The sequence below is a fragment of the Schistocerca americana genome, chromosome X (assembly GCF_021461395.2).
Source record: "Schistocerca americana isolate TAMUIC-IGC-003095 chromosome X, iqSchAmer2.1, whole genome shotgun sequence".
NCBI classification, from domain to species: Eukaryota; Metazoa; Arthropoda; class Insecta; order Orthoptera; family Acrididae; genus Schistocerca; species Schistocerca americana.
The window spans coordinates 654,801,090-654,814,682 of record NC_060130.1 but is presented as its reverse complement, the minus strand read 5'-3'; the positions used below and the strand labels follow the sequence as shown (position 1 = coordinate 654,814,682).

Sequence of the window (13,593 nt, the reverse complement as noted above, 5' to 3'; positions counted from 1 at the left end):
GATTCTACAGTATGATCCAAAACACACAAAAAAATGCTCTGAAAGAGCCTCACACTGCCAAAATGAAACTCATGGCAATCCTAATCATTTGACATCTGCAGTGAATCATCTTACATAATGTTGTAAAATGTATCAATGACAACATACAAAACTTATCTAACAGGCTGCACAAGTTTATCTAAAACTGGTTGCAAAGAAGTTACTCAACAACATGACTAGTCAGCTACAGGTTTTGAAGGCCAACTGAATTCAGTATAGTTGGGATATCGCACTGTAAATTTCAGCAACCATAAACTGTTATATTGAAAGTTCTCTTGTTTTTGCTGCAGAACTAAAATACAATTATAAGCAATTCGAATCTTATCTTGTCATTTTTGCATAAAAATCACATTAACTAGGACATATAACAAAAAACTTTTGGAAAAGGAAGTAAAAAAATTAACTATAAAAATGATAAAGAAGTCCAATATATTCATACCAGCCATTATAAATAGCAAAGCTGCTACTGAAGTACAGGTGCACTACAGAAATGTCATATAGGGGTGCATGATCCTATTATCACTAAATATTATTGCCAATCTACTAAAAACATATGGACAGACAACTTAAGATCTCAGGACAAAGATAATGCTAATTAAAAGGTTCTTACTTTTTTGAACATCATTTTCACCGGCATACACGATATTTAAAACTAAGGAAATGCATACATAACTGATTTAAAACTAATACTTTTATGGCAACATCTCTGACCACAACATACTTTTAAATTATCATTCCAGTTTGTCAGTTAATAGCACATGTTTAAACAATAGTGACATCTATTTACCATTTACTCATCATTTACAAAAGATTGCAATTTTCCAAGTGTTTCAATTCCAGTTTAAGACAGTCAAACTTTATTGTGTTCAATAAGGAAACACTACCTGAGCTCTATTCAATTGTTGATTTCAGTCAAAACACATCATTTCATGGAATAAAGATCTTCCATGCACACAGCTTTTTCAATCTGGTTTTGCTTTACTGAATGCAGTATTGTGTGAAAAACTTGCACATTTCATTACATTTTTAAGTTTTCAACTAATGGTCGAGGTAACACTGGCACAAGCTGCAGTGCATGCAATATGGCACAGTGATTCTCATCACTGGCTGGTGTGAGGATTGCCAGTTCAAACCCAACCACCAGCAACAGTGTTATTTAGTATTTATCATGTCTGGAAGGTTTTTAAAATATCTCACATTTGTAAATTCTGGGGTATTCAATGTTTATATAAGCACATGCTTTCTCTGTGCAGGAGTCCAGTTCTGTTCTGGCTGTATGCTGGTGTTTGTAATAAATGTGCTTTCAGATCTGGACTTCAGAGTCGTTACAATGTGACATTGGTTAGTGGGGATGCCGGCTACTTCAAAACTTTTACAACACTATTGTTCCAACTACGCAACGTGAAAGACATACACTATGTGATCAAAAGTATCTGGACACCTGGCTGTAAATGACTTACAGTTCATGGTGCCCTCCACCAGTAATGCTGGAATTCAGTGTGGTGTTGGCCCAACCTTAGCCCTGATGACAGCTTCCACTCTCGCAGGCGTATGTTAATCAGGTGCTGGAAGGTTTCTTGGGGAATGGCAGCCCATTCTTCAGGGAGTGCTACACTGAGGAGAGGTATCGATGTCAGTCAGTGAAGCCTGGCACGAAGTCGGTGTTTCAGAACATCCCAAAGGTGTTCTATAGGTTTCAGGTCAGGACTCTGTGTAGGCCAGTCCATTACAGGGATGTTAGTGTCGTGTAACCACTCCGCCACAGGCCGTGCATTATGAACAGCTGATAAATCGTGTTGAAAGATGCAATCGCCATCCCTGAATTGCTCTTCAACGGTGGGAAGCAAAAAGGTGCTTAAAACATCAATGTAGGCCTGTGATGTGATAGTGCCATGCAAAACAACAAGGGGTGCAAGCCTGCTCCACGAAAAACATGACCACACCATTACACCACTGCCTCGGAATTTTGCCGTTGGCACTGGCAGATGACATTCACAGGCATTCGCCATACCCACACCCTGCCATCAGATCGCCACATTGTGTACCGTGATTCGTCACTCCACACAACGTTTTCCCACTGTTCAATCGTCCAATGTTTATGCTCCTTACACCAAGTGAGGCGTCGTTTGGCATTTACTGGAGTGATGTTTGACTTATGAGCAGCCGCTCGACCAAGAAATCCAAGTTTTCTCACCTCCCGCCTAACTGTCATAGTACTTGCAGTGGATCCTGATGCAGTTTGGAATTCCTGTGTGATGGTCTGGATAGATATCTGAGTATTACACATTATGACCCCCTTCAACTGTCAGCAGTCTCCTGTCAGTCAGCAGACGAGGTCGGTCTGTACGTTTTTGTGCTGTACATGTCCCTTCATGTTTCCACTTAACTATCACATGGGAAACAGTAGACCTAGGGGTATTTAGGAGTGTCTAAATCTTGCATACAGATGTGTGACCCAACTGACACCCAATCACCTGACCACGTTCGAAGTCTGTGAGTACAGCAGAGCACCCCATTCTGCTCTCTCACAAATGTCTAATGACTACTGAGGTCACTGATATTGAGTAACTGGCAGTAGGTGGCAGCGCAATGAACATTATATGAAAAATGTATGTTTCTTGGGGTGTTCGGATACTTTTGATCACATAGTGCAGCTTACACATACAGAAACTGGAATACAAGCAGTATTGTTCCCACAGTCTGTATATTCAGAAGACCAATGGATTTCAAGCCAGCAGTAAATCAAGTGCACACAGGCATCAAAATGGCTCTGAGCACTATGGGACTCAACTGCTGAGGTCATTAGTCCCCTAGAACTTAGAACTAGTTAAACCTAACTAACCTAAGGACATCACAAACATCCATGCCCGAGGCAGGAGTCGAACCTGCGACCATAGCGGCCTTGCGGTTCCAGACTGCAGCGCCTTTAACCGCACGGCCACTTCGGCCGGCCCACACAGGCATCAATCATCAGTGTTCTCCTGAGATGCTGTGCTGAAAGGATTCAACTGAGACACCAAATACAACAGGTGGGAGGACATGACGTGTTTAACAAATGTGTAATTCAACAGCACAGCATAGCAGTGGTTTGAGCACAATGAAGAGAAGCTTAATAGCTCAAACTGAGCCCAAGCTGAGCTGAAGAGAACGTTTGGCGACAATCAGCAACACGTACACTTGGCACAAGAACTACTGAAGAGCACTTCATGGGAAAATAAATGTAGAATGTTTTGGCCCTGTGGCAAACTGTGAAACCAAATATGACAGAAATTGGCAAAGTCTAACAATTAATGAAAGGAAATGCAGAGGACACGTACCAAGTTCTCCTGGTAAATTATTTCACAACTGAGGAATTCATCAAGTGGTGGCAGTGCATCAAGGAAATGAAACAGAAAAGAATTGGACAAAAGAAGTATGACTGGTTCCTGTAGGTGGTCTCTATGGTAGTTGTGCAAGATCACTATGACCTCACCCCCCTCACACGCCGAGTAGTGAGAAACGAAATACAGCATTTTATGGCAACCAGAACTACCGAATCGAGTAAGAAAGAGATAGCAGCCATTAATGTCAACCTGACCCACTAAGTGAATGTTGAAGAAGTGGTGTATAGATCCTTAGCACCAACCAGGAAGAATGAACGCAGCCAACTCAGACTTATGCTGCAACCATTCAATGACAACCCAGCACCCGACCACAGCAGGTAAAACTACCTCCAATGGCAAGTGTAACATCCTGTAGAAGAACAGACATTTGGAGGACAGAGGACAACACACTGGTATGTTTCCACTGTGGACATACACACACTACTGCATAGAAAGAAGGCAAATTTTTGACGATTGCCATGCTGTCAGATGTCAACCGTCATAATAATTCTATTCATGACAGTCAACTGCAGATTATTATACACGATCTGTGGGATGAAACTCATTGACGTACCCTGGATGAGGTCACTCTCCGACTGTAGCTGTTCAATGTCATCGTAAAGATGTACCACCCAATCACTTAGCTGCCACCTTCAGAAGACTAACCGATACAACCATCTATGGAGGTAAGGCTGCCACAGGTGCAACTCCCTCCATGTACGACTGTCACCAAGATTTGAGGAAATCTCACTGATGTCACCATGTAAGGCAACAGTGTCTGGGCAGTAATTGACCCAGAGGCTTTCCAGTCTGATATGTTGGATGCTCATCATAGCTAGCTGAAGAAGACAATGTTCCTTGATATGACACCACTTGCGCAAAGTGTCACAAGTGGGAAATACATTCAGCTGAAAGGAACATGTATTGTACAAATAACTATCAATGACAGAACACAACCCTTAAAATTTGGCGTTTTAGCAGAATGTAGCCATAATGTTATTAATGGATGGAACTTCTGGCAATCATCATACACTGTCATAGACTGTGGAAGATCAGAGCTCCACACTGACGAAGCTATTCCAACAAGCACACATGACAAATAATTGCTGGTGGTCACGTTTGAACTGGTGACCCACAGCATGTCAGGAAATGAACCACTTAAACGCTTTTTGCTCACAATCCTGATCCATTAATTTTGCATTGCACTGTAATTGTTTTGACTTCTACCAGCCACAGTCTGTTTTGTTTTACTTTAATACCTTTTGACACGTTATGAGCGCACACTGCTCATCATCAGGTATTTTATTGCACGCATGTGAAAACTGAAATAATCTATAGCTAACTTGTGTTTTCAAATGCATCCAATTGAATGCCTGATGATGATGCTCAAAAATTATTGCAATTTATTAAATTAAAACAAAATAAATACTGTTACAGACAGCAATAGAAAAAAAAACTTTTATTCACAAGTCACAGCATTTAAAATTAGCCATTATGGCTACTGTTAATTTTCGTTATATTTAAGAACTCCTTCACAGAAATATGAAGCCTCAAACAATAAATAGAATTTTCACAAAATTATAATTAGTGTCTCCTCACAAGATTGTAGAATTCATTGATTTCATTATAGTTGTAATCATAACTGCTAACAATTCAGAATCTCATTCACTGAGGTGATAAACGAGCTAGAGACCAGTTTAAAAATGGAAATAAATCAGACATCTGCATACTACTTTAGATTTTATCCCACATCTCAGCTATTTGTACACATCCTCTCTGTAAGTTAATAAAAGGAAATATAATGAAAATGAACTGCAGTCTTTTAAAAAAATTTTTAATTAAAATTTGGTCTCACAACTGTTATGTTCAACACAACAGCATTATATGTAGTTCCTTCAGGATTGGCTTATTTACTTGGATGCACTTGTGGACTTACACGCAGCACTTCATGCTTCTGAGCAAGTTGTATTTTCCAGAGTGAATACATGCACTCTGTTTCATGACACAAATTTGTCTACTGCTAACATGCAGAACCAGAGGAAAAATGGTCAGCTTTTTTCCATTCCTGATGCTGCAATAATGGGTCAATCACAAAACATTTCATCTAATGGGTACCTTAATATGACCACAAATTGTTCAATAAAATAAAGAGTGTACACTTTACTCTTACACTGTTCTTCAAAATAAGAGCCTGGTATTAAGATACAAGTTGCAATATAAAGAAATATATGTTGCATCAATATAAAGACATATATATGTTACAGAACTCTGTATCAGGTATATACATTCTTGTTACATCAATAAAAGTGGAACTGGTGGCCTAGTGGAAAAGCGCATGCCTGGAAACTTAGAAGCACAGAAATTTTTGTCTGTCTTTAACCTAGCTTTCACATCTCAATGACGTGAAGACACATCAGGAAAGACACAAGGTTAAGATTCCAAGTTAAACTGTAGGTCTCCTTTTCTCAGTAGGATTACCAAGATAGGTTAGGGCCACCCAAGTCACTGGAGTAGCATCTAATTGAAAGACTTGCACCACACCATCGAGTTACATGAAAATTCTTTTCTTTATGCCAATAAACGTGATTATGGGCTACCCTCGTCGCAAAATGTAGAGTATGAAATGTCTAAACATACTTTAAAATATGTGCCCACTAATCCATCAAAGTTACTACTCAGTTGACAAGTGACATTTCATTTCTGTAATTCAATTCATGATAGAAAAATATTCACTATGAGGACTCAACTTCTGAACACATGCATAAAAACATGTTTTACCACACTACTTTAATATAAAAATTGCTCATCACGAACAAAAAGTATCACATAAACAGCCTAATAGACGTGTCCTTATTGGCGGTGTGTCAGAACATTGATTGTATTAACAGAGTTGGAATCTACTCCAGTTCACCTCCCACTTTCAGCCAAATGCTTAGCACAATGTACTCTCCTTACATACAATTAAATTTAATGTTTCAACACTGTTAAAATTTTGTTCCTTTGTGGGTCCACAGCCTACAACAGACCATGTTTTCATTTGTTTAAAAATTGTGGTCTACTCGATTCCCTCATGGAAACATTGTTGTTATAAATATTACGTTCTCTGCCTCATTTCCAATGTCTTCCATCTTTTATTATTGTTATTGTTATTCAAATGAGTGGCATGTCTAGAGGTGCCTTTAATTGGGCCTTATTTTACAATGATATTTCACCACAATAGTTTTACTGTCAACACTGCTGAAATAGATGGCAATTTCGCAGTATGGCTGGCAATATTGAAGACTTTGCAATCTGTTGCAGGTAGTTGCCGACATACTGCCAGCGTTGTCCACCAGGAACAGAGAATATCTCATACTGTCCTTGTCTGTAAACACTTCCCTCTCACTCTCACCTTTGTTTCATACTTATCTCACCGAGAGCGCCGCTGTCACGGGTCAGAGCGAAAAAAACATCAATTCTCTTTTGTTCGAAAGTTTCCGTTGTTTCTTGTTGTGAGTTTTTTATGTATGCAATGGGGAAGAGGACAAACAAGAGAATTATGAACTTTATATAAATGCGATTCAGCTACGGCCAGAGTTATGGGACATTGAAATTAATGTATACAAAGATCAAACTCTCGAAAAAAGAGAACGGTTGGCAACCTGTTGCTGCTGAACTCAGAACCGCACTTGATAAAGCACACAAAAACTTTCAAATCCTTCAAACCTATGCCAAATGCGAGGTAAAAATACTGGACAAGAAGAGGGGAATCACAGGTGGTTCTTCATCCACAAGGTTTGCATTTCATACTACCTCAAGATGTAACTGAAGCAGGAATTGATAATGTAAATAGTGATATGCGCTGGTGAATAAAAATAAAATGAAATTTGTGTTCTTACTTCAAACTTCCATAAATGACCTCTTTCAGTCATACCAAACCACTGCAAACTTCTGGCACCACGAGGATTATTGACGAATACTGAACTTTAAACAGGTATATAAATTTCCATATGAATCATCAATGGCAAAAAACTGAAGGTACAAACTCTAGTCTCGACTCTCGGTCCGACACACCGTTTTAATCTGCCAGGAAGTTTCAAACTCTATCATATTTGTATCGGTTTTAGCAATTCTCTGACAGATTGCTTGTACAGGATATTCAAAACAGTGTTTTAATAGTCTGGTAAAATTCTGGAACAGGCATGTATCCAGCATCAGTTCACTAGTCCAATTTTATGAAGCATTCTGTTTATTTAAAAAGAATGTGTCCACAAATCCTAATTTCTCTTGTTCTTTCTAACTTCATTCCTTTTGTAGTGTGAAAATAGGAGAGTCGCACTTACTTCCTAAAGCTCATGCTCGTCCATTTTGTTGCAATAGTGTGGCCCGTTCTAAACACGTCTGGTCCAGAAATTTACTGCTGTGAACATTAATGGGCAAAAGTGGCTGGTAATGTTGCAGTACATGTGGCTGCAATTTGAGTGGCCACATTGTCGCTGGACAAAATTGTCAGAATATATTGTCAGCAATATGCACATCAATGTACCTTAATAATTTAAGAGTAGATTCAGCAAGGTTCACACGCCAAGCATGACTTCTATTTAGTTTTTACAGCATTCACTGCTCTTAAACATTGTGTTTGGACAGTTTTTTCAGCCATTTTTTTAAATTTTATACTAACATATTATTAAACTTTCTTGGATAGCCAGTACACCAATGACAACCTAGTACCTTTTTAGTAACACAAAAGACCTTTAAAGCAAATTATAAATAATAACTCTATACGAGGTAGCCTACATTTCGCTATGTACTTGATTTTGTGCCACAAAGTTACAATACCTGTCAGAGACGGTTGCTGTACATCACTTGGGCTGTGATGCATCATAGGATTTGCAGTTGGTGATCCTCCCATAAGACACGGTGTATCCTTTACTGGTCCGCTGCTGGGGCAAGGAGGGATCATTACATTATTGCCATTGTTACTCGCTACAGAAGTACTACAGCTACTAGGGGCAGCATTGGTAATGTTTGTATTTGTGCTGCTTGTTGCAGTATTGTTGTTGCTTGTGCAGATGCCACTCGTACTGACAATTGGTGTACTGCTATTAGTGGGAGTAACACTGTTGTTGTTGCTTGTGGCATTACTGTTGTTAGCATTGTTGTTGTTGCTGGCCCCATTATTGCCACTGCTGCCACTGTTGGCACCACCCATTCCAGAGCCACTGGTAACACTGCTGTTGCCAACAGTACTACTCACAGTATTGCCAGCACATGTACTCTGTAAAAGACATAACAATTTATTTCACTAACATTACTTCAACAAATCACTCATATTCAGCTTAGAAATCAATATTTGTTCCGATTCTATTTTATTTATCTTTTGTTTGTTCTTCAAGACATTCATAAGAATGGAAATTAGCACAGTTATATTGCACTGCGTAAAAGAACTAAAGTGTATAATAATTAGGCTTGATGGGGTACAAATGTTAATAGCCAGTATCAATGCAAAAGGACCTTTGCTATAACAATTGAAACAAGGGATTGAACATCATACAGAAATATAAATATTCCTTACACTTTTCTGCAATAACTTACATAAGCAACAGATCCACTGAGTCAAAGGCACATACATCTCACTTGATGGAATCACGGATTTGCTTAATTGGACTGAGGTCATGGGACCTGAGTGGGGCACACAAGCACCACCATGTCCATGGAACATTCCTCAAACAATTTTGACACTTCTCAGGACAGAGAGGGTGGTGCATTGTCTTGATCAAGGTACAGATAGACTACAAGAGCTGTACTCGAATAAAATGATGCAAATGATCCAACAGTAGGTCCCTCTGTCATTCCACGGTAGGACACGATGGTCGATATACAGGGTGTTACAAAAAGGTATGGCCAAACTTTCAGGAAACATTCCTCACACACAAATAAAGAAAAGACGTTATGTGGACATGTGTCCGGAAACGCTTAATTTCCATGTTAGAGCTCATTTTAGTTTCATCAGTATGTACTGTACTTCCTCGATTCACCACCAGTTGGCCCAATTGAAGGAAGGTAATGTTGACTTCGGTGCTTGTGCTGACATGCGACTAATTTCTCTACAGTACTAGCATCAAGCACATCAGGCATTGTTGATGATGTCTTGATTGGGCCCCATGTTCTTCCACCTACGCTCAATGGAGCACGTTATCATGATTTCATACGGGATACTCTACCTGTGCTGCTAGAACATGTGCCTTTACAAGTATGACACAACATGTGGTTCATGCACGATGGAGCTCCTGCACATTTCAGTCGAAGTGTTCGTATGCTTCCCAATAACAGATTCGGTGACCGATGGATTGGTAGAGGCGGATCAATTCCATGGACTCCACGCTCTCCTGACCTCAACCCTCTTGACTTTCAATTATGGGGGCATTTGAAAGCTCTTGTCTAAGCAACCCCGGTACCAAATGTAGAGACTCTTAGTGCTTGTATTGTGGACGGCTGTGATATAATACGCCATTCTCCATGGCTGCATCAGCGCATCAGGGATTCCATGCAACGGAGGGTGGATGCATGTATCCTCGCTACAGGAGGACATTTTGAACATTTCCTGTAACAAAGTGTTTGACGTCACGCTTGTACGTTCTGTTGCTGTGTGTTTCCATTCCATGATTAATGTGATTTGAAGAGAAGTAATAAAATGAGCTCTAACATGGAAAGTAAGCGTTTCCGGACACATGTCCACATAACATATTTTCTTTCTTTGTGTGTGAGGAATGTTTCCTGAAAGTTTGGCCGTATCTTTTTGTAACACCCTGTATAAGGGGCCTCTTTCACCCCCTGTAAATATCCCCCATATGAGACACCCACAAAGCCCCTCCTTGAATGGTGTCCTGTTGCTAACCAGGATGCATAGCCTTGAATGGTTTTTTATGTAATCATACTCCATTACCCTCAGTCTAGCAACTTCTTCCCATATTTCGTGTTTTCAATGGCACTGTTCCCACACTCATATTATCTGCAGCATGAGCATTCTTCTAGAATGTAAATACTTTTGGATTGAAGAAGACAACTCACTGAAAAGCAGAAGTGTTGAGTTGTCGATAGGCACACGCCAAAGAAAGAAAACTTCCTTTGATGAGCTAGAGTAACTAACTAACTAACTAACTAACTAACCAACCAACTCACACACAACTATGCACCTAAATGGTCCCAGCTGAAATAACAGTGGCAATGCTATTTTTCAGCACGGGGACTGGTTGTGGTGGAGGCAATGTCAGGCGGAGAAGGTAGAGGGACAGGGAGGCACGAGGCAGGAAGAAGGACTAGGGGTGGGTGGCTAGCAATTCAGAGGCACGCCAGCTTGCCGGCTAGGAATGCAGGAGGGAGGGGTGGTGTGTATATGGACCGGCACGATTGTAGTGGCTGGTGGGATGCAGTACACGTTGAAGGTGACATGGGGACGTGAACTGGGAGGGGGTGAAAGGACAGAGGTAGGGCAAAATGTTGGGTGGGTGACACAAGGATAATGGGTTATCTGAGAGTGAGGTCAGGATGATTATGTAGTAGAGGGCATGTTGTAAGAATAACTTCCACCTGCGAATATCAGAGATGTTGGCAGTGGAGGGAAGGATCAGATGGCTCAGGTCGTGTAGCAGCCAATGAAACTGAGCATGTTATGCCACCAAAAGGTCCACTTTGTTCTTGACAACAGTTTGGCGGTAGCCATTCATCCTGGTTGACACATGGGTGGCAGTTATACCAGCATAAAAAGCTGTGCAGTGTTTGCAGCAGAGTTGATGTATAACATGGCTGCTTTCGCAGGTGGCCCGGCCACTGACAGGGTTTGATGAGCCTGTGACAGTACTGGAGTAGGAGGTACTGGGTTGGTGGATTGAGCAGGTCTTGCACCTTGGTCTACCACAGGGATAATATCCCTGTGTCAAGGGGTTGGGAGTACAAGTGGAATAGGAAGGGACTGGGATGCTGTATAGGATGGGTGGACGACAGAACATCACTTTAGGAGGGGTGGGAAGGATCTTGGGTTGGATGTTCATCATTTCAAGATTGGATGAGAGATAATCAAAGCACTGGCAAAGGATGTGGTTCAGTTGTTGCTGTCCAGAGTGATACTGGGTAACAAGGGGGCACTCTTTCGTAGCTGATTCTTGGGGATGGTGGGAGAACTGGGGGTGTGTTAGGATATGACACAGGAAGTCTGTTTGTGGGCTAAGTTTGGAGGGCATTACCTGTCTGTGAAGAACTTTGCGAGGCCCTCAGCATACTGGGCAAGGGAGTTCTCGTCTCTACAGATACATTGTCCAGAGATGGCTAAGTTCTATGGGAGTGTGGGAGCAATTTTTAGGTGTGGAAGGGATGGCAGTTGTTGAACTGCAGGTACCGGTGGTAGTTAGTGGGTTCAATGTGGACAGAGGTGTGGATGGAGAGGTAAAGGTCAATGTCCAGGAAGGTGGTGTGTTAGGTAGAGGAGGATCCGGTGATCCAGGTGGTAGAAAAGGTGTTGAGTTTGTGAAAGAAGATGGATAGCATGTCTTAGTCCTGAGTCCACATCATGAAGATATCATCAATGAACCTGAACCAAACTGTATTTTGGGGAGTTTTGGTAGGCTAGGAAGGTTTCCTCTAGGTGGACCATAAACAGGTTGACATAAGAGGGCACCATGCAGGTATCCATGACTTACCATGGATTTGTTTGTACACTTTCCCTTCAGAGGAAAAGCAGTTGTGGATCAGGATATGTGGTAAGGTGTATAAGGAATGATATGGTGAGTTTGGAGTCTGAAGGACATTGGGAAAGGTAGTGTTCGATACCGGTGAGGCCATGCGCATGAGGGATATTGGTGTGTATGGAGGTTAGTGGTGAGGTCATGGGCATGAGGGGTGTTGGTGTATATGAAGGTCAGTGGCAAGGCCATGGGCATGAGGAATGTCGGTGTATATGGAGATATCAACACTGATGAGCAGGAATCCTGGAGGTAAAGGGGTGGGGATGGTGGAAACTCAGTGAAGGAAGTGCTTAGTATCTTTGATGTGAGAGGCTAAATTTTGGGCAATTGATTGGAGGTGATGGCCAACGAGAGTGGAAATTCAGCTATGATGGGGCATCCAGTGTTGTTGGGGTGAGGAGGGAGATGGACTCAGGTGAGAGGTTCTGGGAAGGGTCTATAGATTTCTGCAGGGATTAAAGGTTATGTTGGACGCTTGAGATGGGATCACTCTGGCAGAGCTTGTGGGTGGAGTCGTCAAACACTTGGCAGAGGCCTTCTGTCAGGTAGTCGCTGTGACTCATCACAACAGTGGTGGAGCCCTTGTCCGTAGGAAGGATGATTAGATCTGGATCTGTTTTCGAGTTGTTTATGGGTGTCATTTCTTCTGCCAAAAGGTTAGTACTCTTAGGATCTGAGGAAGTATGGTGAGGCGAAGTTGGAGGTAAGGAATTCCTGGAAGCTGACCAGGGTTAGTTAGGCAGGAGAGGAACAATCATGATTGGCTGGTGGTATGAATTGGGAGAGGCAAGGTTCCATGTTGGCATGAGGCTGGCTTCAGTTGGAGGGATTGTGGCAAAGAAGAGTTTCCAATGTAGGGTTTGGGAGAAAGGGAGAGTAGGTCTTTGGCAAGTCCAACATGGTTAAAACTGGGTGTAGGACTGAAGGTTCTGTGGGACTGTTGTTTTCAGTGGAGATGTCAACAATAATGTTTTTGGTTTGCTTGTTTTCTGGGTGTTGTGGTTATTGGGAGGGAGATATGGAAGATGTGGTACAATGATGAGGTCAAGCTAGGCAGGGTCTGGATGCTATGTGGGGTTGATGAGGGATTCATTGTATGTAGGATGGGTGCTGATGGACAGTGATGTCCCAAGGTGGGAGTAGAATGTCGACAGGTTGGACAGTTTATGGAGGTGGTGTATAGAATGCAACCCCAGGTGTTGGAGTGCAAAGATTTCCATTTCAGAGATTTTAATACGTAGAGAGAATTGCACAGTGACACTACCTTGTAGAGGAAATAGAGGTGGTTCTGGAACGCATGTGCCATGTAGACGTATTTTGCAGTACCTGATTCCTGAGGGATAGGGACTGATGGAAACTGAAAAGGTGAAGGTTGTTGTGAAAGAAGATGTAGGACACAGAGAAGGGGTTCTTTATGGTTAGGCCATTGGAGTGAGGGGGAGTGGGGACTGAAAGGTTGAGACAGCATTTAA

General features: G+C 41.6%; 1 protein-coding gene across 1 annotated transcript in view; it reads right to left on the bottom strand.

Moving 5' to 3' along the window:
* Positions 1–13,593, bottom strand: part of LOC124555255 (protein BCL9 homolog) — a 91,047-nt gene that overhangs the window by 24,903 nt on the left and 52,551 nt on the right. Inside the window, exon 6 of the mRNA XM_047129120.1 lies at positions 8,220–8,658. Within this exon, the coding sequence (XP_046985076.1) occupies positions 8,220–8,658 (439 nt within the window). The remainder of the gene's footprint in view (positions 1–8,219; positions 8,659–13,593) is intronic.